The sequence below is a fragment of the Podarcis melisellensis genome (assembly GCF_964234715.1).
Source record: "Podarcis melisellensis genome assembly, chromosome: 3".
Classification (NCBI taxonomy): Eukaryota; Metazoa; Chordata; class Lepidosauria; order Squamata; family Lacertidae; genus Podarcis; species Podarcis melisellensis.
This window is the reverse complement of record NC_138530.1, coordinates 26860673-26888034: the sequence shown is the minus strand read 5'-3', so window position 1 is coordinate 26888034 and position 27362 is coordinate 26860673. Positions and strand designations below refer to the sequence as shown.

General features: G+C 43.6%; 1 protein-coding gene across 10 annotated transcripts in view; it reads left to right on the top strand.

The window, feature by feature from the left end:
- Positions 1-1067: 1067 nt before the first annotated feature.
- Positions 1068-27362, top strand: part of LOC309365787 (spermatogenesis-associated protein 7 homolog) — a 56319-nt gene continuing 30024 nt past the window's right edge. For 3 of the 10 annotated variants that reach the window (XM_081904268.1, XM_081904259.1, XM_081904260.1), the window contains exons 1-4: positions 1068-1137; positions 13475-13549; positions 17671-17763; positions 23176-23223. In XM_081904268.1, the coding sequence (XP_081760394.1) occupies positions 13489-13549; positions 17671-17763; positions 23176-23223 (202 nt within the window). In that variant the 5' untranslated portion in view covers positions 1068-1137; positions 13475-13488. Of the gene's footprint in view, positions 1138-1297; positions 1351-2576; positions 2640-13474; positions 13550-17670; positions 17764-22735; positions 22789-23175; positions 23224-27362 lie in introns of those variants that run through there. The other 7 variants (XM_081904264.1, XM_081904261.1, XM_081904263.1 and 4 more) reach the window with 7 other exon arrangements.

The window sequence follows — 27362 nt, the reverse complement described above, 5'->3', positions numbered from 1 at the left end:
CATCAACTGGATCAAGTGGAGAAGAGATCACATACTGACAGAAGGCCTTTTTGGGCGGGAGTGTGTATGTTTCTTCTCAAGCACAACTTGTTAATCACACATCCCAAGCGCTTTGCGTTTTCTCTCAAACCTGAAAATCAGCATTGATTTCTCCCTCTCTGCGCGCGCACACACACACACACACACACACAGGCATACGCTTCTAATCTTTATTGCAGGAATCTTGAGACTTGGGACTAAAAATAAAAAAGTGTTTCTATAAATAGAGATAATTAAAGCAGCTTTTAAAACTCCCAAATAAACGTGACTGCTTTGAAATAAAAATGCATTTTTTATGAAGAACTCAGTGGGATTACAAAAATCACTTATTTGGAAGAGAATGTCTCCTAAACCAGAGCAAAAACTGTCTGGGGAGTGCTGCCTGCAGTGCAGAAATGATGTCACTAAGGTAGTAAGGCAGTTGCTCACGGACAGCTTTACCACCTTGAGTCGGGGATATAGCAACAAATTTTGACGTATAAAAGTTCATTGTGACAGTTCCTATAGTCATGCCCCCAAGGAGAGTGTACAAAAATGCCAGTCCAATTTTTTTTCTAGGATTGGTTTTACTTTCTTCACCCCACCTTTTTCCAAATAATTTCAAAAAAGCCTGCATGCACACCGTACATTTAAAGCACATGTCTGCCGCCCAAGACTGTTGGAAACTATAGTTTGCACCTCCCAGAACTACATTTCCCAGGACCTTTAACAAGCTATAGCCTTCAGGATTTTTTCAGTGGGGAAGAGCCATGAGTTTTAAATGTAAAGTGTGTACAGAGCCAAAGTCTTCATTTCCTCACACGTGTGCTCTTGCTCTCCAGAAAAAAACAATTCCACATGGACTTAAAAGCATTTCAGAGCAGAAGCCGGTCTGGCCTAGAATGACCCAAGCTCTGGGGTTTCCAAGTAGAGGCCTGTTTGCCCTGAACTGTTCATTGCTCCCTGGGTGACAGGTTTGTAGTTCCTGTTGTTATGGGAATAATCTCACTGCTCACTAACACCTTCCTATAGCCTTTGCAGACTTCCTGAGAGAACGCTGAGAAACACACTCACTTTCCTTTGCGTCCAGAACGAGACGGTTTTAGCCATTTCAGCAGGGTAAGAAAGGATCTGGGCTTGTTCCTTTCTTTCTTCCCCACTTCCCTCTTTACTAGAAGTCTGTTTGTTCAGCGAGGGAGGGAGTGTGTGAGAGAGAGAATCTTGTTTTTAAAAGTTCGAATTGAAGCATATGTCTCTTCCCTCTCTGTTCTGTTTCCAGTCTTTGCAGTAGCTCTCAAAAAGAACAGGAGATCTGAGGACACCAGGAGTTGAGTGGGTTTTTGTTGTTGTTGTTCATAGCACAAAATTAGCAAAATTGGTCTTGCTTCACACACCCCACACCCCTTCCCATCAAATGCAATGTATTCTCTTTACATATGGACTCTAGCCTCCCTTGCATGTCTCAACTGTCCCAATTTGTCAGCGTGGTGTAGTGGTTAGAGTATTTGTACTAGAACCTAGGACAGCAGGGTTCAAATCCCCGCTCAGTCACAAAACTCAGTGGTTGACCTTGGGCCGGTTACTCACACATGTTTAATAGGCATGTAAATATTATAAAGCATCTGTACACAAGAAGGAGGTGTCAGCAAGCTAGAGGGATGCCCAAGGTTTGCAAAAGTTACCCTCAAAATATTTATTAACTATTTTACGACATTTGCATGTTGTCCCATAAAGTTATCTAGGCAGCTGGGGGGAGGTGGTCAGCTTAAATGGAGGGGAGGAACCCAAGAGAGATTTAAAGTATTTTAATCAACCTAGCAGTTCGAAAGCACCCCCGGGTGCAAGTAGATAAATAGGTACCGCTTTATAGCGGGAAGGTAAAAGGCATTTCCATGTGCTGCGCTGGCTCGCCAGATGCAGCTTGTCACGCTGGCCACATGACCCGGAAGTGTCTTCGGACAGCGCTGGCCCCCAGCCTCTTAAGTGAGATGGGCGCACAACCCCAGAGTCGGACACGACTGGCCCGTACAGGCAGGGGTACCTTTACCTTTACCTAATCAATTTAAGACACTTTTAAGCAGTCAATTACATGAGTTTTAGCTGAGTGAATTGATATAAATCTGGCTACAACCACCTTTTCCAAAAGCAAGAATTGTATTTTGTTTGTTTTTAGCAGATGCACACATCTTAAAAGGGGCCTTCCTTCTGCATGTGGGAGGAATGAGAATACGTTTTCTTGGACGGTGCTTGGGTTCTGCAGTTTTTATAAGCGTGTGCACTGCAGATCATTACAAAAATCTGCTTCATTTACTGTTTTAAAAGTAAGTTAATCGTCTGAAAGATCTATTATTCTAACCAATGAATCAACCACACACCCTTGTCAATGCATTGTTGCAGTGGCGTAGCGTGGGTTGTCAGCACCCGGGGCAAGGCAAGTAATTTGCACCCCCTAACCCGTGGATTTGCGCCCCCTAACCCTAATCCCCAGATGCTGCACCCGGTGCGGCCGGCCCCCCCTGCACCCCCCACGCTACGCCACTGCATTGTTGTCCCTCCCCGTGCCAACGAGATCCAACCAGATCCATTCCGGGACTGTAATCATTCTGTAAAAGGTTATTAAGGTATGAAAGGCAAACTATTAATGGTCATTTTACAAATGTACCCCATTTCAGACGCTGCTGCAGAACAGGCTGTGCAGTGCGACTGAATGCTGCAGAACAGCAGGCAGAGAAGAACCTTCTGTGATGTGTGATAATTGTAGAGGGAGCTTGTAGGCGGTGATACTTGGTGTCAGAATAGAGGTATTATATGTGCTTAAGAGTGTCCCCGTTTTCGTCTGTGGAATGTTAGCAGCATATGCTAAAGAGCTCAGAGAACACTGACATGGGGTTATCAAGCAGCCTCTCGTTCCAAGATAGAAGTATATCTGACATTGTACTCTGGACCCGGTATCTCGTTCCAGGTTTGAGAATTTAAGAGTGTAAGAGTGCTCCTGGATCAGACCAAAGGCACATCTAGTCTAGCATCCTGTTTGCAAATTGGCCAGCCAGGAGCCTCTGAGAAGCCTGCAAGCAGGAGTGCAAGAACGCTCTGCCCACTTGTGAATGCCAGCATTCAAAGGCATGCCACCTCAAGTCCTGGCAGTAATACATAGCCATCATGGCTAATAACTATTGATAACAGCATACAGTGGTACCTCGGGTTAAGTACTTAATTCCTTCTGGAGGTCCGTTCTTAACCTGAAACTGTTCTTAACCTGAAGCACCATTTTAGCTAATGGGGCCTCCCGCTGCCGCCGCGCCGCTTGCACGCGATTTCTGTTCTCATCCTGAAGCAAAGTTCTTAACCCGAGGTACTATTTCTGGGTTAGTGGAGTCTGTAACCTGAAACGTATGTAACCTGAGGTACCACTGTACTGTATAACTTTTCAGTTCACCTGTGAAGTCAGTATATTGCTTTTTAAAAGGCATAACTAGAGCAAGTCAAATACATATTTGTTGCAGCTCGAAGGTTGCATTTTTTTCTTTTTAATAGTGCAAATTACCAAAGGGACCTTAACAGAGGAATGAATCACCAACAGCATGGCATCCAGTTTGGCGTTCTTGGCCCACCCTCTATAACATTGGCACAGCCCTTCTACAGTCTTGTGTGTTTTATTTGCTATTACATTTGTATCTCACTTTACCTTCAAGGAGCTCAAGGTCCCTCTCTGCATTTTGTACTCAGAAGAGCCCTATAAGGTAGGTGAGGCTAAGAAACAGTGGCTTCATGTCTGAATGGGAATTTGAACCCTGATCTCCTAGCTCCTGATCCAATGTTTTAATTTCTATGCCACACTGGCAAAATGACAGACAGAATAGGATAATGGGCTACTTCAACTGGTAGGGCCTGGGAAACATCATAGCTGTGTTTCCATGAGCCATTTTGCCTGCCTGTTGATTAAAATGCCCTGAACAATTGGAATATTTGCATTCCTGATGGCCCTGCAGTCAGGGCAGGACATGGTGCGATTACAGAATCCCCAGCAGTATTAATATAGTCCCGAGAGCAAGGCTCTTGTGGACATGATCCAAAACAAATGGGGGAGAGAAAAATGAGATACAGGTTCTTTGTTGTCTCGTTATTGAACCAGCATCAGGAAGAGTTACTTCTGTTCTCTCCTCCCCTGCAACCATCTCTTTTGTGACTTCTCCTTGTACTGCACAAAAGACGCCTTTGTTGCCTTTGTAAGAGATCAGGCTCGGCACTGCTCACTGCTGGGAAGCAATGGGGATCAGATATGATTGGCTCTATCTGGAGAGGCAGCAGAGCTCCAGACAACACACACACACACAACCGCCCTGCATCCGGCCACACTGGTGGATAGAACAGCTGTGATTTAGAATCTGATGGGCAGTCAATTTGTGTCAGGCCTTGACACACGGAGACCTTATTGAGCATCAGCCCATCGGGCAATAATATGCCGCTGTCTCATTGCTTAATAAAATGAGAGTTGCTCTGTAGCTCTTATTAAAAAGTGCTCACTGCTGGTGTTTGTGTGCCCAGGGCTCATTAACACAATATTGGAACGGCAGTGTTGTGATTAAAGCCCGCACCTTCATGTGCTGAAACTTACAGTGGTGGGACAATTAGTAGGAACCTCGGGTGTTAATAGTGGAGCAAATTGTGAAGCAAATATTGCTGATCCATGCAGCTAATCCTTGCTAGTTTCCGGGTTGACGTACAGCAAAGGCCAGCAGTTAGCAGGTCTACAGTCCATCGAGAGGTGTCCTCAGTCACTGGCCTCTTCCGAAAAAAGACACTCCTCTTTCCTTTTCCCCTATTGGATTCCCGGAAATAGAGCGAACATCTGCACCGAGACAACATAAAATTGTATTGCTATACGATGCAGGGAGCGGGGACACTTAAGTATGTGAAATGGGAAGGTTGTGTTCCCAATTCTGCAAATCATTTACTGGCAGGCTGTGAAAGTAGCAGGGGCCAAGATTTGTCACTGGTTTAGTTGCTCCAACAATCATTTTACCACAGAACATCTCTGCGTTGCCGAATGGCCATCAGAAGGGAAGGAGGAGAGTGGGGACCACCATGTGTAACCCCTTATATTTTAAAATGTGAGGTTTACACAATAACGTCTCATCCAGCAGCTAGGAAGAGAGACACTCTAGATTTAGATAGACAGCATGTACCATCTGTAGGATTAATAGGGAACCAGGACATCAATTTGGGAGAGGAAAAGCATAAGGAAACTTTATTTTCCTGGATGCAAACTCTGACCTTCCTACATCGTGCCACCTACTGGCCCTTGTGCATATGCAACTAACACCACAACAAAAACCTAGTCATTTCTTTCTTTCCCTTCTTTTTATAACTATCCCTGTTAATGCCAATACATTGGTAACAACAAACTGATTGTTTGGCAGTAACAGGGCTGTTTTTCCAGAGATGAATGCTGTATTACCATTCATTCTTCTTTGGGGGGTTCATTTTAAATAAATTATATTTTTATGGTTTTAAACTCAATATTATATGTTGGAAGCTGCTGTGGGATGGGTTAGCTCCTAAAAGGAGGCCAACAAATAAATACATTTCAGCATTGTATCAGACACCCATGCCTGCAATATACATGGCAGATCCTATTTAGAGAAGCCATCCCAGTTTCTGATTTGATCCCGGTATGTCCCGCTCTTCTTTAGGATGTCCCCATTTTCATTGGAGAAGTGTTGGGGGGTATGGCATGTTGGTATATGCTCCCATTCAATAAAATGGGAGTAAGGTAAAGGTAAAGGGACCCCTGACCATTAGGTCCAGTCGTGGCCGACTCTGGGGTTGCTGCGCTCATCTCGCTTTATTGGCCGAGGGAGCCGGCATACAGCTTCTGGGTCATGTGGCCAGCATGACTAAGCCGCTTCTGGCGAACCAGAGCAGCACACGGAAACGCTGTTTACCTTCCCGCCAGAGCGGTACCTATTTATCTACTTGCACTTTGATGTGCTTTCGAACTGCTAGGTTGGCAGGAGAAGGGACCGAGCAATGGGAGCTCACTCCGTCGCGGGGATTCAAACCGCGACCTTCTGATCGGCAAGTCCTAGGCTCTGTGGTTTAACCCACAGCGCTACCCACATCCCTAAAATGGGAGTACCCCCATGCAATAACAATTGCTGGTGCAGGGACGCCAAATCAGGACCGTAACACTAGGAGACAAAGAGCTAAAACCCTCCTACAGGTTTTCCCAGCCCTCAGCCAGGGTGTGAATCCAGATCAGGTGTTCGCATTGGCTGTTTCTGCCAGGAACATCCTGCAATCAAAGCCTGGTCAATGTATTGTGTTGTCTGGCCAAAGATCCAGTTTTGTCCATGTAATCATCTGATGCAGCAATAGCTCTTAAATTGAACTTATCTCCAGGACAGAAGACACAGCGAAATTAAGCGGTTAAAAAACCCCATGAAAAATAAAAGTTGTCGCTTCAGATTAGCACATGTTAAAAAGCAGTAAGATGCAAAATTTAGAAATTCATTCTTTTACTGTCCATCACAGAATTATCAGTTGTGCGTCAATTACATCAGGATGAAGCAAAAGAGACAATATTTAAGAGAGAACCTACTGAACAAACTTATCACAATTGGAACAGTGAAAGGATAGTCTGTATACATTTGCATTTTAGTGTGTGAAGTCTTAACCATGTGTTTTAACTGAAGGTTGGTCTTTTTGTTTTGCTTTTTGCCACTGAATCTGTGTGCTGCTAATGGCAGAAGAATAGCCACTTGGCTTTGATTAATTGCTGCTCTATTTTTAAGCTCTAATCAATCCATTAATCGGTTAATCAACTCTATTTACCGGTAAGTGTTTGTAGCTTTTAAAGCAGCAAGTGCATTCAAGTACCAGCAAACCCTGAATCTCAACATGAGGTTTGATTGAGAATGCATTAAGATACCTTTTTAGAAAGGGAATAGATAACTGAAGGGAAACAACTGCCTCTATCTTTCCAAAAAGGTCAAACAACAATAGTAATATCTGGCAATGAAATTCAAAATTTCCATAAGGCAAATTGTGCTAGCAGATGTGTTAACACCAGGAGCAAATTCTGAATAGCATTGGAAATGTTGGCTTTTAGATTAGTGCTGGGCCAAATTTCTTACTTGAGAACATTCAGCTGGATTTTGGGAGGATTCACATGTGAAACCATTCAGTTTGCATTTCAAGGTGAGTTTGCCTAATTCGCACTTACTAAACCAGTAAGTGAACTGAATTGTAGCCATTCCTTGAAATTTGAACTTCCCTGAATTTTGCAATGCAATTCTCTAGCCAAGTAACATGCTAGATATTCTAGGGTTAAAAATATGCATAAAGATGTACATATTATTAGTGACGATAACATACAAAGGGAAAACAGCTTTTCAAAAATTTCATTTTGCATTTCATTTTTCATTCACTTTTTAGAGTAAAATGTCTCAAAGAAACCTGGCAAAAATAAAATGCATTGTATTTAAAAACCAGAAAAAAATTAAGACACTAATACAAGATGCATAAAATGCTCATGCAGCAATAATTTAGTAAGGACCAAGTACTACTCACCCCACCAAAAGCTGAGCAGCACTATAGGAGGCAACATTAATTAACCAAAGACCTGGGTAATCAGAAAAGTCTTAGTCCAACACCTAAAAACTGACTAGAGAGAGCACCAGGCTTGTCTTCCTGGCAAGAGTTTTCCATAAATGGGGGGCCACCACCGAGAAGGCTTGTGTCCACCCTCTGCACTTCCCTCAGAAGCATCTGATTGGCCAGTGTGAGAACAGGATGCTGATTGGCCTGATGCAGCAGGCTCTTCTTATGTCCTCCCGAAGCGACGTGTCTTTAACCATGCTTCACCCGTGATTTTGGCAGGTGTCTTGCTAGTCATTTTACTAATATTGCATTGATAAGATATTCTACTCTCATTCATAGTGCATGCCTACCCATCCACGCCTTCCTATCTCGCCCTTATCTGCACCAGAGACAAGAATCGTATCCCCCCTCCCCCTTGCTAATGGAAACTAGCAGAAGTGTTTTGCTTCCACAATGCTTTGGCTCCGTTGGGCTAAAAATGTCTTTTGCCATCACTGGGAAAGGTGTTTAATTCCGCTCCTCTGCGACATCTGTAATGAGCCCCACAGCATGGCTGCTAGTCTGAGAGGTGCTTTGACTGTAATAGAAAGCAATCAGGTTCTCCGGTCCTTCCCCCATGTGGAGGTCAAATGCTGATGAATAGACTGCCTGGTGTGTCCTCCTCTGCTGAAAGCCTGCGTGCTGCTGGTGGGGCCAACAGAAGTGTAAATTTTATTATGCCAAAAAGTTATAAAATGCAATCCCTATTCAGACAGAAAGAAGGAAAAGAGCTGCAAGATAAGAGGGGACACATAACTAGCCCTTTGATCACCAAAGAAGCAGGACCATTGTGGCATTAGATCTTTTGTGTACCAAAGGTCAGATTCTGTCCCTGACATTTTAATTTAAAAGATTCAAAGGGAAAAGACCCCCCACTGCCAAAGGCAGTATGCTTCTGAGACCAGTTGCTGGAAACTGCAGAAGGGGACAGTCCTCTTGCGCCAACAGGCTTCCCATAGGCATCTGATTGGCCACTGTGAGAACAGGATTCTGGGAAAGACAAACCATTGGCCTGATCCGACAGGTTCTTCTTATGTTCCCTGCCAGACTGATAAGGCAAGACTAGGTTAGATGGACATACAGTGGCTGGGCTCTGACATAATGTAAAACTATGGTTTGCGCCAACCATAGTTAAGATAAGAACTCGTGAAAATTAAGACCTCATAAAAAATCACTGCAAAAACCCCTCCCCCACATGACGTGGGTTGCTGTGCATAGGAGAAACCTGGTAGACAAGGAAGAGGCAAGAACAGGTCCAGCTGCTGTGTCCAACCATGTCTCTGTCATACATGCCAGGTCAATTCCCCCATCCATGATCAAATCATGGATAGCACTGGTCTTATTAGTCATTGACCTGGCATTGCACCGCACCACTTTGAGGTCATATGGGATGCCCCTGTTGATACCTGTATTCCTCTGGCCAAGGCCAGACCTGAAGGCAGGCATAGTCTTCAGACAGTGACTATACCCGCCTTCTCGGTAATGACATGATCTGGCCCTCAAGCAACTCCTCTTCCTGCCCATCATCACTGAGGTTGGGTGTCCTATTGCACCCACCCTAGTGGTACCTGCCCCAGCCATTATGTTGGCTAAGACCCACTCCCGAGGCAGCCTTGACCCTCTGCCCTTAAAAGCAAACTAACTTATATGTAACTAAACTAATACAAAGTTTACACGTAACAATTTCACAATTTAAAACATCCCCATTATGGATACTATTTGCCTGTTCCTGAGGAAGCATTGTTTCATGTGTCTCAAAGCTCAAGAGGCATGAGAGTTCAAACACACCCCTGTCCCATCCAAACATATATACAAGAACCAGGCTCTGGATGAGAAGATAACAGGAAGATTAACCAGATGTCTCCATAGATGGAACCGGTTCTAAGAGAACCATGATGCAACTTATATTATTTATCAAGCACAGTAGGGTCAAGAGTACAGTAGGGTCTTGTACTCTTTTGAAAGTACAAGACCTTCTGTATTTGATAAATATCAGAACTTGCTTTGCGATGCTTCCAGAACTGGTGCCGTCCCAATTTCACACCACTTTAGTTTCATAATGTTGAGCTGAAAGAACAAAACCATAGTCGCTGCAACGCAGCTTAGACTTACTTTAGAGGATTTGCTAGTCATCATTTCCTCATCCCTCACAATGCCCATAAACATTGTATCAATGATGGCCAGCATTTTTGGCAACCCTACCACAATTCTAAAAATAAGAGAAAGTCACTAGTGCGACACACACAGCCTCCCTGGGCTGTTTTGCCTCTACCTCACTTAGGCAGTGAAATATACTCGGAGTCAAGAGTGGATTTTATGCTCTTTACTCAGCTCATAGTGGTGAGGAGGAATGGAAGTTCCCCCACAATATCTGCTTTATAAACATTATTTACACAATGGGCCCCATGTGATTGGCTAATTCCAGGATACTCCTGTAGGCCAATTAGGTTGTGGATTCACTTTCACCTGGAGCTGGATTGGGTGGCTCCTGCGGACCAATCATACTGCTGCATTGTTCTAGGACCAATCAGACTGCTGCATTCTGAATCCTATTGTTCTAGGACCAATCAGACTGCTGCATTTTGGATCCTATTCAACTCAGTACATAACAGGCAGGAAGCTAAAGGCTGCACATTGTAGGTGCAGAAAGCAGAACAATACCTACAGTATAACACTCTGCTGTAGCCAAGTCTGTGCCCCACTGAAGCCACAACTCTTTCCCCTTTTCATTAGCTCTTGTCTCTTTAACAGCAATGTGTTGTAGAAGTTAGGAGCTGATGGTGTTTTAACTTTGTGCCATGCAAATTTTCACCTGCTGATTGCTGTGGACCAGGCTGCCTAAGGCACAAATGTGTTGCAGGCTGTGTCCTACTCACACTGCAACCCCACCACTGGTATCACCCTGGTCATCTCTGCATGCCATAGATGCTTCAGGCAGCTAGCTAAGTTGCTGCCGCTGGTGCTGGTTTTCCTGTAGCGAGAAATAAGAACAGTGCATTAAATTATAAATGGGACGATATTTAAGTATGCACCTAAAACATGAAGGAAAGCGGACTTCCCAGGAGGAAGATGGTGGACTAGAAGGAAAGCTATTTTTGCACCCAAACCCCAGGGTCTTGTTTTAGAGAATGTAGGAACTGATAGAATCTAAGCCAGGGGTCCGCAAACTTATTCAGCAGGGGCCCGGTCCAATGTCCCTCAGACCTTGGGGGGGCAGACTATATTTGGGGGGGGGGATGAATGAATTCCTATGCCCCACAAATAACCCAGAGATGCATTTTAAATAAAAGGGAACATTATATTCATGTAAAAACATGCTGATTCCCGGACCATTCATGGGCTGGATTTAGAAGGCGATTGGGCCACATCCGGCCCCTGGGCCTTAGTTTGCCTACCCATGATTTAAGCAAGTAGAAAAAAGCAGAGAACAAACAAAATGAAAAGGCTTGTGAATTTGAACAGCTTACTAGAGCCTCTCTTCCATTCGATGACTGTATTTTCAAATCAAGCTCCTTGCTTGCTTCACAATTTATTGCTACTTGTTGAAGGTAAAATCATAGAGCCCTGGCAGGGAACTAATTAATTTTCTTGGGTCCCCATGGTGGTGCCTTCTCTCTCTTTTCTGTTTTCAATCTTACTTTACTCAGGGCAATAGCTCACCGAACTCTTCCGCTGCAGCTTTGACAGAATAAGCTCCAAAACAAGGACTTTTGGATACAGCAGAACCAAATAAATTAACAATGGATCTCTCATTCCCCATACTTTTTGTGGGGGGAATGTATATAATAGCCTTTCTGGATTTATACATGAATAGATCATCCAGGATCATCATGTGAAGTATAGCATAATCATGAAAGGATCCTGTATCCTCTCTGTCTGCCACCTAATAATATGCCGGACTGGAACTCATGTGTTATGAAATCTGATTTGTGAGAATTTGTGTATTGCTCCCAAAGCCCTTAAGATGGCTACACACATCCCATTCTCCAAGCGCTAAGAGCTTTTGGGGGCCCCAACACAAACCTTGGGTCTGGTTTTCTTGGAATGAAGACAGATGGAGATTGGTGGTGTTTTCTTTGATATAAGGTTTATGCACACAGATGTACTGGCTGCGCATGAGATGGAAGGCTCGTAGCACTAATGCTCCTTCTCCTCCCAATGGATTAGAGCAGTCCTCACCATAGCATTGGTTTCCTTCATGTATCAGTCCCAGTTCCAAACTGCCTGACAATTCTCACTCGCAGACACTGAATGACATTACCTCCAGCCAGGAGTAGGGAAAGAGAAAGACACGTCCAGGAAAAGAAGGGTTTCCTGCTATTTGGTTTCTTTAGCCACACGTCACCTATACTTGGCCTACTCTTTATTTATGCGAAGAATCGTTCTCCAAAGGGCATCTGGCAAGATAAGCTTGCTCATCCAATTTCATCTCTTTAGCAGTGTCTTTTTTCTTTAGAGCACAGTCTTTGTTGTTGTTGTTTAGTCGTTTAGTCATGTCTGACTCTTCGTGACCCCATGGACCAGAGCAGGCCAGGCACTCCTGTCTTCCACGGCCTCCCGCAGTTTGGTCAAACTCATGCTGGTAGCTTTGAGAACACTGTCCAACCATCTCGTCCTCTGTCGTCCCCTTCTCCTTGTGCCCTCCATCTTTCCCAACATCAGGGTCTTTTCCAGGGAGTCTGGAGGTGGCCAAAGTATTGGAGCCTCAGCTTCACGATCTGTCCTTCTAGTGAGCACTCAGGGTTGATTTCCTTAAGAATGGATAGGTTTGATCTTCTTGCCATCCACGGGACTCTCCAGAGTCTCCTCCAGCACCATAATTCAACAGCATCAATTCTTCAATACAGGAATAGAGGAGACTCTAAAAACCCATTAAGCCTAGCCCCAATCTTATTACAATATTGGGGGGGGATGTCTTACCAAACCTGAGAGGTGGTGCGCTCCATCCTAACTACTCAATATATCCAGTTACAGATAGGTAGCCGTGTTGGTCTGCCATAGTCAAAACAAAAAAAATTCCTTCCAGTAGCACCTTAAAGACCAACTAAGTCAGTTCTTGGTATGAGCTTTCGTGTGCATGCACACTTCTTCAGATACCAGGTATCTGAAGAAGTGTGCATGCACACAAAAGCTCATACCAAGAACTGACTTAGTTGGTCTTTAAGGTGCTACTGGAAGGAATTTTTTTTGTTTTTACTCAATATATGTCTGCAGATCCACAGGTGTTTCTTAAAGGATCCCCTCATTTTGTAGCAGAGCTGCCAAATGTCCTGTTTAAATATTCTGCCTGTTTTCCAAATCTCTGGATAAAGCTGGGAAAGATCCTTGTCTGAAACTCTGGACAGCAACTAGCTATCAGTGTAAACAATAGCGAGCTACTGCAACAATGGTCTCTGATTCAGTATGAGGCATCTTATATGCCTAAAGATTTAGAAGTCCCACTTGGTGCGCATACATTCAGGATCTACCAGACTTGTGAGGCCTTTTCAGTAGTGGCCCAATAGACCTGAAAGTCTCTCCTGAAATAAATATATGTGGCTTCATCTTTCATAATATTAAAGTACCGTGAATTGGGTTTAAATCTTCAATTTTACTGGTATTTTAAATATTGCTTTGTGGTTTTGATTATTATATTTTAGCTGGCTTTGGAGACAGTATCTGAATACTTCTGATAAATAACCAAAGCAACATAAGCAAACAAACAAACTGAGTAATCCTGTTTTCTTTACTCACATCCACTGTATGATGACAAACGATAAAAATTGTCATTCTAAGTATTTATTACTTATGCCCACTTTTTCCCTCTCTCCTCAAGGGTCCCAGATAGCCATGATCCCAAAGTATTCCTTGATGGGACCTTTCAGAGGACACATGAGTATCAAAAGTAGCTGTAAGTACTAAAGCATTCTTAGCAAAAACAAGTGCTACAGTCTTATTTCAAAAACACCTTAGTGCTCATTCCCATGTTATTTGCTTCCAGAAAAATCCTGTTTGCAAATAATGTGGAAATGAGTGTTATACTTGAACTGTATTCCGTTATAGTTGCAGGAGTGGCTTTTACATCATGTGAATGCTCAAATATAATGTGGAAACTACTCTGTTTTCATGACCTTTTACTCCTGTGTGAATGCAGCCAAAGTGGGGAGTATTTACAGGAGACCCAGGACACTTGCAATTTTTTGGGTGGGGTTCAATCACATACTGGCAAATTTAGTTTCAGCAGTTAGAGGGCCTTCTCAGTGGCTGCTCCCAGACTTTGAATCTCCCTTCCTAGAGAGGCTAGACTGGTTCCTCCTTTGTTGTCCTTCCACCAGCAGGTGAAGATTGTTTTACTTATGGAGGAAGTAAAGGGCTTTTAAATAATGTTTTTTGAGGAAAGGGCTTTTAAAAAATGCTGTGCAGTTTTTACTATCTTTGATTTAATAGATTTGTTTTTATATTGGTTTAATTCTATTATAGTTCAATTACTTTTAACTGTTATTATTATTATTAATATACCACCCTATACCCGCAGGTTTCCAGGCAGTTCACAAGACAAAATTACAATATAAAAACACAAAATACGTAATCAAAATATAAAGAGCCGAATAACCCCCAAAAAACACATTAAAATTGTTTAAAACAATTAATTTATTTTTATATAAAAAACAATTAAAAAGCAGTTTAAAAGAAAGTAAACAGTACACTCTGCTGGGCAACAGCAGTCCTTTTGTACAGTAGTCTGTCAGGCCCTGCCCTGGGCCTGGTGGAGAGAGGCAGGAGCAGGACCCTCAGACTTTCAGCAGGTTTATATGTTTTTAGCCTTTTTGTCTTTTATTTGTGTGGTTTTCATTTGCGTAAGCCGCCTTGAGTCCTTGTCTGGGATATTAACAACAGCAGCAACAACAACCTCCGTATTATCCAAGCTGACTGGCATCACTTCTCCAGAGTTTTCAACACCTACCTTTCCCCTGGAGATGTGAGGGATTGAACCTGAGACCTTCTGCATACAAAGCAGGAGTTTTGCAGCGCTATGGCCTTTCCCAAATGAAACACGAGCCAAAGTGACTCATCCCATAATCCAGCTTCAAGCTTGCAGAAATGCCACTCGTTTCCTGCTTTCCTGTATATGTTACTCATCCGTTCCAACCAGCAGGGCTGGACTGCTATGGCCACAAGTGCCGGTGCAAATGGAGAATGCATTCAGGAAAATTACTTTAATGGTACCACTTTAACTTCAAGTTGCCGGAAAGGGTTACTGTGACCCACGCTGCCCATCACATATGGACACCCACTTCTGATTGCTTTTATCCCTGCCTTCCTACCAAATAAAAATGCTGGAGCCTAACACTGACAATTAACATTGCCCCTTAGCGGCACAAAGCATTCAACAGTCAATCGCTTTAACAGCTCCACCTGCCAACGCAGACTAGAACTGACGTAGTGAAGTATCTGTGGGTGAGATCCAGCATTGCACCAGGAGACATGACAGGCCTTGACTTGCCCTTGCAGGCCCCCCATGCACCTAATTCTCTCCAGGAGGGGGGTCACCCAGCCATCTGGAACAGATTGGGGGCACATGTGGGGTGTGCAGAGGGGATAGGAAAGTCCTGTTAGCATGAACAGAAGCCCATGAACCAAATGGTTCCACACAGTTGGATATCACTCTATCTTTTTTTTTTTATTATTAGATTTTCCACAATAATAACAAAAACCACAAAGCAGAATGATATACAAAAACAGAAAAAAGAAGAAAAATACATCAATGAATGAAAAAAGGGGGCAGGAACAATAAACAGATAAACAATAACAACAAACTTAATTCTTTACAAATCCAACCTTTTAAACATCTTGGTTGACTTCCTCTAGTCCCTCCCTCCAAGAAATATTATCAAAGGCCTTTTCAGCATCAATAAACATTAACATTGCTTTGCAATTTCTTTTTGCTTCCAGTGGATATCACTCTATCTTATCACTTACGTACTTACTTACTTACTTACTTACTTACCTACTTACTTAGGTAGAGCATTTGCAATATGGTTACCAGATTTTTTTCAATGAATCTACGGACACCTTTTCTTCTTCTTCTTCCTTTTTGAAGCTGAGTAGCAACAGGGAGTCAGCAGTGGGGATGGTGAGGCAAAAGACCCTGGGCCCAAGCACACATGCATATTGTATAAAGGAGCAAAGCCCTTCTTTCACACCCTGTGAAGCTCTGGGCAAAAACTGGCCGGCCGCCCATGACTCCTGAGCCTCCCCCAATCTCCTGCCCCTATCCCCCCTTTGTTTTGACTGATCGGGGGAGGCTTGGGAATTGTGGGCGGGCGTTGCCCAGTTTTTTAAAAAAAACTGCGCATTTATGTTTCACAGGGTATGAAAGAAGGGCTTTGCACCTTGCCTGGCAGAGAAACTGCACACCTTGCACCCCTCCTGGGCAACGGCCACCCGCCCGTGACTCCCAAGCCTCCCCCGATCTGTCAAAACAGAGGTAGAAGGGGGCAGGAGACCTGTATCGCCGGACATCCCTTGTTCCCTTTTGGCAGTGGTGGCGGCAGCTAGCAGCGAGTAGCTCCTGAAGCCAGCCAGAGTCAACTGCGCTACCAGGCTGGCTGGGGGCTGCTGAGGCTGCCTCTGCCATGTTTCCCAGGGACAGATTTGCAAATCTGGGGACATTCCGGGGACGGAATTTGTCCGGGGACAGATTTGCAAATCTGGGGACTGTCTCCGGGAACCGGGGACATCTGGTAACCCTAGTTTGTAACCTACTCTTCAGGCAAAAAGATTGGCTTATATACAATTAAAATAAGACCGTCCCTGCCTATAGGCTTACAATCTAAACACACACCACACAAGGAAGAAGGGACAGGGAGGGAAGACGAACAGAGCCAATTTGGGCACCATTAAACAGTTGTTCTTATAATAACCAGTTGGTGCAGCTGAGAGCTAGGAGGTTCCTGATACAGGTGGTCTTTCAGCAAAGCTAATGGAGTAAGATCTGCCTTCCACCACTCCCATGGAGCCAGCCGGACGCCCCCAGGTGACGGTTGAGGGAGAGGAAGCCTAATGGAGCAGGTCTGTCACTGAAGAGCCGGTGGGGTGAGCTCTGCTTCCCATCTCTCCAACTTCTGCTTCCAGCAGAAGACCATTGGTATTGGTAGGGCAGAATACAAGGAGGCTGACAGGAGATTTTTTCAAATGCAAATTGCAGGCATCAGGGACCTGAACTGGATCTCAGAGGAGGGCATAAGGTAAAGCCTGCCTGTATTGCGTGTTGGGGTTCCAATATGGATCGCGCCCCTGCAGCTGCTATTTGCATTTTAGGGAGTGGGGGAGAAGCTCTTACTGCAGTGAAGATCCACAATTCTCCAAGGTATATAAAACAAAACCTGAAGGAGAAAAAGAATATTGTCACTTGTTTTTATGCAACTGGCCCCAAAGCAACCCTCAGCTACAGTTTAATTTAGTTTATGGTCAGCTAATGACCCCGTTTACAGGACTACAGTTACAGTTACATGATGACATCACGTGTGATGAATATTTTAGAGTGGCAGCTTTGGAAAGCAGAAGTAATGGAAGAAGGTATTCAGATTTCCCAAACTTTTATATGTTTCTCACTTACTCATTTAATCTAAAAAACAAAGTCCTGGCTGCATATTTGTAGTGCAGTGAAAGTAGGCATGCATTCATTTCTTTCTGCTTTTCCGCCTCCATCCCTTTTAAATCTTTCCAAATGAAGATGATATTGAAGATTAAACAATGTTCTCATGAGAGCTTCAATGGCAGATGATATATAAAAATTGTGATTTAATAAGAATACAGAGAGAGAACTCATACATTATTTATTGTAAACTGTAGTGACTGAGTAATCAAACAAGAGTGGAGAAGCTATGCTGAATTATCACTTATTTTTGCTTCAGATTTCTCATACAGTGTATTTCTTTGTGTAAGAATCCAGATCTTTCAAAATAAATGAATGTGTAAGATACTTCTTAAGCCCACTGACTGAAAAAAACATATTTTTTTGTTTCTTAGCCTTTTCTCCCAGTTCTTCATGCAAGTTGTCAAGCCAGTACATCATTCAAGATCACATGTCTACACATTACAGAAAATTGCTATCTGCCAAAGGTATTTGGACTGTCAAATAATAAGTGTGGACATCAAGCTGATAGATACAATCACATAACGGGACTTGTTTCTTTGGCAGTTGACGGGCATCTTAGCAACTGGCAGAAAAACTTAGGCCTAAGAGAATATTTCTCAAATGCAAAACTAGAGTGTGAGAGTAATTTTTAAGGGATCACATTTCCAAAAGTTATGTCTAAAAATCTTAAATACACATTGAGATTTGAGTTTTAATTCCCTGTTTTGTCTAGCAAGTGAGGTAGTCACTACTTAGAACAGGGATGGGGAAACTGTGGTCCTCCAGGTGTTGCTGGGCTTCATCAACCCCAGCCAGCATGGCCAGTAGTTAGGGATGGTAAAGGTAAATGACCCCTGGGCAGTTAAGTCCAGTCAAATTTGATTTTGGGGTGCAGCGCTTTCTCCACTTTCAGGCCAAGGGAGCCAGTGTTTGTCCACCGACAGTTTTCTGGGTCATGTGGCCACTTCTGGAGCAACGGAACACTGTGACGGAAGCCAGAGTGCACGGAAACGCTGTTTACCTTCCCGCCACAGCGGTACCTATTTATCTACTCATACTGGTATGCTTTCACACTACTAGGTTGGCAGGAGCTGGGACAGAGCTCACCCTGTCGCACAGATTTGAACTGCCGACCTTCCAATTGGCACATCCAAGAGGCTTGGTGGTTTAGACCACAGCGCCATCCGTGTTCCTTGGTAGGGATGATGGGAGTTGGAGTCCAACAACTTCGGGGGGGGTCACAGATTCCCCAATCCTTGATTTAGAAAAAAAAACATGTGACCATGAGCAAAATCTGTGTTGCGGTCCCACCTACCTGAATGAAAGATGAAGGTGATGCTGCTGCTGATTTTTTTTTATTATGTCATCTTTAATGCCTGTGCAAAGTTATTTCCTGGGCCTATGGGTGGACTGATTACTGGTTCGTTCCAATTCTGTTCCTTAAGGCAATTCCATCATGCTTCCTACTTAGCACAGTCTGGTCTTGTATGTTAAAGTAGGAGGTTGGTCCTACTTTTGTTGCACTGAAGTGTAAGAGTGCCCTTCCAGATAGCAAAAATGCATTTGGGAAGTAAGGTAAAGGGATCCCTGACCATCAGATCCAGTCGTAACCGACTCTGGGGTTGCGGCGCTCATCTCGCTTTATTGGCCGAGGGAGCCGGCGTACAGCTTCCAAGTCATGTGGCCAGCATGACTAAGCCGCTTCTCGCAAACCAGAGCAGTGCATGGAAACGCTGTTTACCTTCCCGCCGGAGCGGTACCTATTTATCTACTTGCACTTTGACGTGCTTTCGAACTGCTAGGTTGGCAGGACCAGTGACCGAGCAACGGGAGCTCACCCTGTCACAGGGATTCGAACCGCCGACCTTCTGATCAGCAAGTCCTAGGCACTGTGGTTTAACAGTGCCCTTATTTGGGAAGTATTGAAGAACTAATAAGAAGAGTGATTTGTGGACGGTCCTGTATAAATCCACTATTATTGCATCAGTTACATGTTACAAAATATGCCTACTAAAAATACCACAGGTGTGTTTGTGTGTTTTCTCTTTTAATATGCCATCATGCATAGATACCCCTGCCTGTTTTCTGACAGTAGTAACATTTGTCCACCTTTGGCCCACAATGCATTTAAATCATACAGAGAAGAAACAGCTAGGATTATTGAAGGCAAAGCACCCAAACTTTCACCATTGCAAAACTCATGCTCATAAATGTTCAGAAGCATCTCAACCACGTGAGGGGAGGCATCCATAATTCACACCGGCTAAGTGAGAGATTTTACTTTCTTGGGCTCCGTGATCACTGCAGATGGTGACAGCAGTCACGAAATGAAAAGACGCCTGCTTCTTGGGAGAAAAGCAATGACAAACCTAGACAGCATCTTAAAAAGCAGAGACACCACCTTGCTGACAAAGGTCCGTATAGTTAAAGCTATGGTTTTCCGGGTAGTGATGTATGGAAGTGAGAGCTGGACCATAAAAAAGGCTGATCACCGAAGAATTGATGCTTTTGAATTATGGTGCTGGAGGAGACTCTTGAGAGTCCCATGGACTGCAAGAAGATCAAACCTCTCCATTCTTAAGGAAATCAGCCCTGAGTGCTCACTGGAAGGAGAGATCCTGAAGCTGAGGCTCTAATACTTTGGCCACCTCATGAGAAGAGAAGACTCCCTGGAAAAGACCCTTATGTTGGGAAAGATGGAGGGCACAAGGAGAAGGGGACAACAGAGGATGAGATGGTTGGACAGTGTTCTCAAAGCTACCAGCGTGAGGTTGACCAAACTGCGGGAGACAGTGGAAGACAGGAGTACCTGGCGTGCTCTGGTCCAGGGGGTCACGAAGTCGGACACAACTAAACGACTAAACAACAACAACAACAAAGCTAAGCAGCACCTTATCTCTGCTCTCTGCCCCCACATTGTGAAGATGGAAAGAAGAGGTTCCCAACAGAACATGAAGGAACTAATTCAAGGACTCGCATGAGCTTCAGCCAGTTCTTTCAGTCCATTACATTCCTTGACGCTGAAGCCAAAATTTATAGGGTTGAATTCTTCACACGCCAGGACCTCGAATGGAAGATCTCATTTGTCCAAATCAACTTCAAGTCTTACTTTCGCTCCCACGTTGAAACTGCTCACTGGAACAAACTCTGGCGTGCTCTTTTTAAGCTGCAAACCTTTTTTACACCGAGTGGCAAGTCGCAGCTACATCTGACCCAGGTTTCAGACATTCAGAAGAAATCTCCCTCAAAGCTCAGTTCCAAGCATTTAAACTCTGCACAGAGTCATTTGAAAGAATCAAAGCACAAAATTAAAACCTGTGAAGGATTTCTTTTTATGCATTGCAAATCTTTCCCACCAGTTCCCTACTGGGCTAAACAGGGGAAATGGAGAAAAACGGCAGGTTTGCTTAAATAAAAGCTCTGCATGTGAAAATATAAGTAATGCACTGCTTATGACTCCCCCCTCCCCCCCCCCCGCATAATGCCATTGTATCCCTGAGGTGCAGGTATTGAAATAGCAAAACTAACATCCATTGTTCCCTTAGGTATTCTGGTTTTAGTATGAGTTGTATCATGCCTAAGAACAGAAAACATTCATCTTGAATGGAAAGGTTTTGCTTTCACTCCCAAGCTCATTTACTGACATATTTTGGATTAGGGAGGCATTTTCCTTCCAGTCAGGTTGTCTTATTTCGATCCTGGGGATTTCACATTATCTTGTAGTTTGGCTCCAAGAGCCCACCTGGTGTGCCTTAGTAAACAGATAGCTTGTTATATATATGTGTAACTTGGGAGATGCAAAGCTAATTTGAAACAATTTTCTAAATTATAAATATATATAACAGATTCCATGCATCCACGTAGTCTGACCCTACCAAAGGGTCTATTCACCGCTTGATTGTAAAATCTATTCACCGCTTGATTGTAAAAAAACAAAGATAAAATGAGGGTCCACTGTCTGCCTAGTAACGGTGATTAAGTATCCCTAGCAGTGGTGCTGCCTACCAAGTGCCAAAGCATCAGAGTTGCTTCCACATGTTCTTTCTTCAAAAATATTTGGCTGACATACTTAAAAACACACACACACACCTAAAAATGAAGAGTCTGGGGTCCCTGCTCTACCCCCTGTATGCAGCCCTGGACACATTTAATTGAGAGCAAACCCCTCTGATGTTCGCTTGTTCAAGTGAGTATGCACAGACTGTACAACAAAATAATTGGCTGGTGTAAATCACAAGCCCAGTGACTACAGGGAGCTGAAAGTCTTCTCCTCTTTAAGCTGGCTAAGACATACCACTGCTGTTGTTTGCTCATAAAAATAGAGTAAAGATATCAGAATACCTTGCATTGCCCAAACTCAGGAAGTATTCTGCTTGCAGTCAGTGAGCTGTTAAACACACCCAAAGGAAGAAAGCCATTCAGAATATAAGGGATTTGACCCTTTGGCTTTCTGATGTGTTGAATACACTTTCTGTATGCTCTAGCTAAGTTGTGGCTGAAGTTATTAATTTGGATATTTGGTCCTATATTAAAAATAATATATTGAGGGTCTCCCCCCCCCCCTGGAATAAATAACATTTTTTGAGGCAATTAACCATTGTTTATTACATTGGAACTTTTACCTTTGCGTAGTACAGACACGCAAAATGTCCGGCTTGCTTAATGCATGATAAACTATTTACTCAGTAATTACTAAGGTAACAGCTGATGATTTTTTTAAAAAAATATGTATTTTTTATTAAAGATTTCTTACAAAAGTATGTGCAATGTCTCTTTTTTCAAGTTAAATTTTCTACAGATTAGTTTCATTTGTTGACATTAGTGTTACATTAGGAAGAAAAGGGGGGAAGGGGTGGAGGGGGCCATGGTGGATGGGGGTGGGGTCGGGTAGCGATGTTTCTATTTTACTTAACGTATGTGTGGGGTTTTGCGTCGGCGTCGCTTGTGCAGGTTCTCTTTGCTATTTGCTTGTGTTCCTTTGGTGGTGAGAGAAGTTGGGGTTGGCCTAGGGTGTGGTTGTTTGTGATTGGCTGTGGTGATCTTTGTTTTCATGTGTGAGTGGGGTGGGTGGGTGTTTTGGATTGCAGGTTAGCCATATTGATTTGTATGTTGTTGGTGGATTTTTGTCATTGGCTGTGTATTTGATAAAGGAGAGCCATACTGGGGTGAAGGCGTCTTCCTCTATTTGTCCCCACACCAGTTTCAGTTCATTGGTTGATTTTTCTAGTAAGGCTGTTTCCCATACTATTTGGTACTATTGGTCCATGCTTGCTCCTGACAGGTCTCTCCAGAGTCTGGTTTTGATGTTTTTGGCTGCTGAGAGTAGGTGGGTTATGAGTTCTTTGTGATGTGAGTGGGCATTACTGTCTTGGAAGAAGGTAACAGCTGAGTTGAGATGTTGAAAGATAACCTTATCACATCAATGTCACATGCAATGCTTAATCTTTTAAAATGCAGAGCTCCGGCAGTTGTTCATGGTAATGAGATGGAGCCATGCAAGCATCTTAACTGTGAGACACTATCTCTGTTTCAATCATTAAACCAAGCCTGTGTAGGAAGCATGATGCTAATCACCCCAGGTCACATTCATTCTTCCATATGCAGCCTTAGCCACCAAAATTTTAAGCTACAGCTGAGGATTTGGCCTCATAATCAACGTAGAAGAAATAGAAACCTACCACAAATAATTTCCTCTTTTATATATCCCATATTGCGGTTGGATTTCTAAATAAAAGGTTTAGAGAAGGAGGTTACTTAAGAGCACGCTTTTAATTGAATCCAGACTTCCAACAACCCTATCGCTTAGAAGCAGGTCATACATTACTCTTTCCTGTAATTTGAAAGCAAAATACTGAAAACATAGATAAACAACTTTTTGTTTTGTTTTGTTAATTCAGCTGCTGTTGATTCATCTGTTCCAAAGAGTTTGAACACGAGCATTAAATGTAAGTATAACTTGTTTTGCTTTCAAAATAACGTCTGGCTTCACCTTGTTTGGTCTGGAAATATTTGCTTTGGATGATCCCTCTCGTTCTCTCCTAAAACCTTCATGCCATTTCCCCCAAACCACAATACTTTCAGCATCCCATATAGCACTGACCTGTTGGCAAAGAAAAATAACACTGTCCGTTACTTTAGTATTGTCTGTGTTGCATGGGAAGGGTGTTGTTGCATCTGAATTATTTGCATCTGTTCATTTAAGTATCCTGCTAACATGTATTTTAATCTGATTCTCACAATAGTGGTAAAATCCAAAAGTCTAAGCACCAAGTGATTTTTTTTCAACTTTAAGGCTACATTCATTTATAAGCACAGGTTCATTCCTTTGCATCCCAACGCCCCCTATAGGCAGGAAGTGATTCGTTTAGATACATTGAGCCTCCCTGTTGGGGAAAAAAAATCACGGATTATACAAAAGGTAATACTTATTTCAAGATTGCTGCTTCAAAGTGCATTGAAACCTCTCGCACTCTTGGTGTGAATGAGATAAATCCAGACTTAAAAGCATTAGCACCATGTTTTAAAAGAGGGGTGGGGACCCTTTTTCAGAGCATGTTGCTCTGTTGCGGACAAATTTCCAGGGGCTGCATTCCAGTGGGGGGCGGGGGCACAGGGGAAGGTTGCAATGGATATGGCTTTGCCTTTGTACATTATATTTCAAGGACGCATTCCAGCCAGGCAAAAACATCCAGGGGCATGTTCTTGGGAGAAGGAACATGGCCTAGGGAGAGTCCCACAGGTCAGCACAATCCTATGCATGTCTATTTAAGATTCAGTGGCACTGCAGCCATTTTCAGGCAGTCGCCCTCCCACAGATAACAATAGGGTGTAACCTGTCCCAGGTGTGCATAGGCTCCCTCTGTGATTTAGAATCTTAATCAGGAAGAGTACTAACCAGGGGACAGGGAGCCTACCCACTGAGAACAGAATCTACTCTCCAGGCCATCCCTCCAATGTGTGGATGATGAGGGGGAAGGGCTGCCTCACTGCCCCACTCACATGGTTGTTAATCCCAGAAAGGGGCTTGGGTTCAAGGGGATTTATTCTTATCTAAGTGTGTGTGTGTTAACTATGCTTCCACATATCAACTTTCCTGTGGTCTTTGTGTCACCTGTCTGACTAGTTAGATAATGGCGCTGCCACCAATGTGTTTGGCGCCATGATGGGGCAAAACCTCATTCATGAAACCCCCTTCATAGGGAGGTGTGCCTGTTCCCTATACATGGGTGGCGTTTTGACACCAACTATGAAAATTTCCATTCACCCAGGCTTTTGAGAAAATCAACGTTGACTAAAATTTCGGCATAGATTGTGTTTTTATGCCGCTCACTGCCCTGAGCTCCCACGGGAGGAAAGCTGGTAGAGAAATGAAATGAATAAAATAATTTAATTTTTTTGGTTATTTCCATAAAGAGCCTGCAGTAATATGTGCAGATTGTAAGCAACAAATAAGAAATGGATGAAATGTTTTTTGCACGAAAAAGGATGGTGTGTGGAAGGGCCCCTGGGAGTATGATCCTAATTCTGGGGAGTGGAAAGAGGAAGCCATTTCATAATTCTACAGTCCTCTAGATTTTCTGGTTTGAATAAACTCCAAATGTCACAATGGGTCCCATGCAAGCAGACCTCCCCCACCCCACTCCACACACAGAGTTGCTACTGAATTCTGGGTTGGCTTCTGGACTTTATTAGCTACCCCTCGTATTACCTTCCAGATTCATTCTCATTACTGGGTAGATTATCTGCTGAGCAAGCATTCCTCCCGAAACAACATTCCTTGCAGAAGTGCTTTAGAATGATTAAAGAAGCGCGGTCCTCCTTCTTATGAGAGAAACAGCAGGACTTGCATCGCATAGCGAAAAGGTGGCCGAGAAGAGAGGGAGAAGATTGTACGACATAGCAAAAGTGTTGCTACCTCTGCCCTTAATCTGGAAGTTAGTCTTAGCTCATTAAGTAGCTTGTTCGTCAATGGCATTGAATCTGCTCCTCTGCCTCTCCGCTGTCTGTGGCAGAACACGGGTTGCTTGACTCTTGTTGTGTCTCTATGGAAAAGCAAGTTAATTGGAGGAAACATTGTGGGGTTGTCTTATCTGCTGCCATTGCACCCATTGCAAGCCAAATCTATGGATATAGATGATGCAGGAGCAAATGGAGCATGTTCTTGGGCTGGATCTACACTGTCCCTTTTATCGTTATTAGAACAATGTTAGATACATCATTCTGAACATCACAGGGCATACTGGCAAATTTAAAATGTTCCTTACCTTGTTGTGTCCATAACAATGCAGTTTCCCTATTGCCAGTTCCTGGTTGCTCTATTACAAGCAGAACACAATGTGTCCATCTATGTTATGAAAATCATTCCTTAACCCTTCCTTAATGTTATAAACCATTGATGTAGATCCGCCCTAACCAATGGATACCACATCTAACTTTTCTCACGATACCTAAGAAGAGCAGTTCTGCTGGCCCATGTTAATGTTTTACACAGGCAATCCAAGCAAGAGGAAGCCAGAGTGATTTACGCCAAGGTAAAATATGCTGGTGGAGCTTCCTTGTTCCAAATTCCTTTCAGGAACAGGGCTACTGCTGGCTGAGGTGGCCTGAACGTGGCAGAGGGGGAGCAAGACTTTCAAACAGAGTTTGACTTGCACCACTCTTTTTGCCAAGTTAACTACTGTGGGGTTGCCGGGTCATGTGAGCAAGCTGAAAGGAAACTGGAATGGGATAGGTCTCCCCTGCCCAACCCCAGAATACCCCTCTTTTGAGACTTCAGCTCAGCGATGGAGGTCCTACACTGGTACCTCTGGTTGCGAACGTGATCCATTCCGGAGCCCCGTTCGCAACATGAGCAGAATGCAACCCGTGTCTGCACGTGTGAGGGTCGTGATTCGTCGCTTCTGCACGTGCGAGTGATGTAATTTTGAGCGTCTGCGCATGCACGAGTGGTGAAACCCAGAAGTAACCCTTTCCATTACTTCCGGGTCACCACAGGACGTATCCTGAAAGAACGTAACCTGAACCGAATGCAACAAGAGGTATGACTGTATAACAGTGTCTCTGGCTTCAGCTGGTTTAGCTCAGCCAGAGATCTGCCTATTCCAAACCTCCCTCCTCCCAGCACATCTTGGGTTTTGATTTGATCCCTTACCCTCTAAGATCCTAGATGGCAGATTTGCCATAGTTCTTTTCAAGGATAGGTGCTATCCTTGTAATCATTTGAGATTTTGAATCGGTGTCTCCCATTCTTCTACTGTAGATTTTATCAGTGAGTTAGATCAGTGGTTCTCAAAGTTTTTTTTTTTTTTAATCTGGGCCACACACTGATTTTTTTACAGTACAGTACAAATACAGTAAAACGTGTAACCAAATCTTGTGTCTCAAGAGGCCCAACAAAGCAGAAATGTTTTTAGCAGGTGTCTGAAAGAATACAGGGATGCTGACTAATATCAAGTGGCAGGGAGTTCCAAAGTACAAGGAATGACTTCTTACAAGTGAAGAGCAGGCATTGCATGCCACTTGTAAATGGGCCAGTTCTGCAGATCCAAGCAACTGAGTCAGCATATATGGGGTAAAATGATCCCTTAACTAAACTGGTCTCACAACATTAAGGGTTTCAATACCAATAGTAACACCTTGAACTTGGCAGCCAGTCAGAAATCCTGTCAGAAATGGCAGGATAACTTGCCATTTTATAAGAGAACAAAGGAGGCATTCATGGAGAGTTCTGGCAACCCTTTTTGTAGAAAAATAGCAGTCGTCGTTGATGACTTTCAATTGCGCCCCCTCCCCTGGTAATTAGCTTGGGGTGGGTGTGGGAGAACCCCCAGAAAAGTACACAGGGAGGGGGGTTGTTCCGTCTGGCAAGTTGATGTGCTTGTGCAGATGGAGCATTATAACAGCACCATGTTGAATTCCACCCAATGTGTCCTCAAAGTGCGGTTGGACTACAGCTTTGTTGAACTACAGCTTCCATCTTCCTTGATCCATGATGGCTGTGTACAACCTCCAGGATCCACCTGGGATGCCTCTGCAATACCAGCAGCTGGCTGGCCACTATGACAACAACAATAATAATAATATA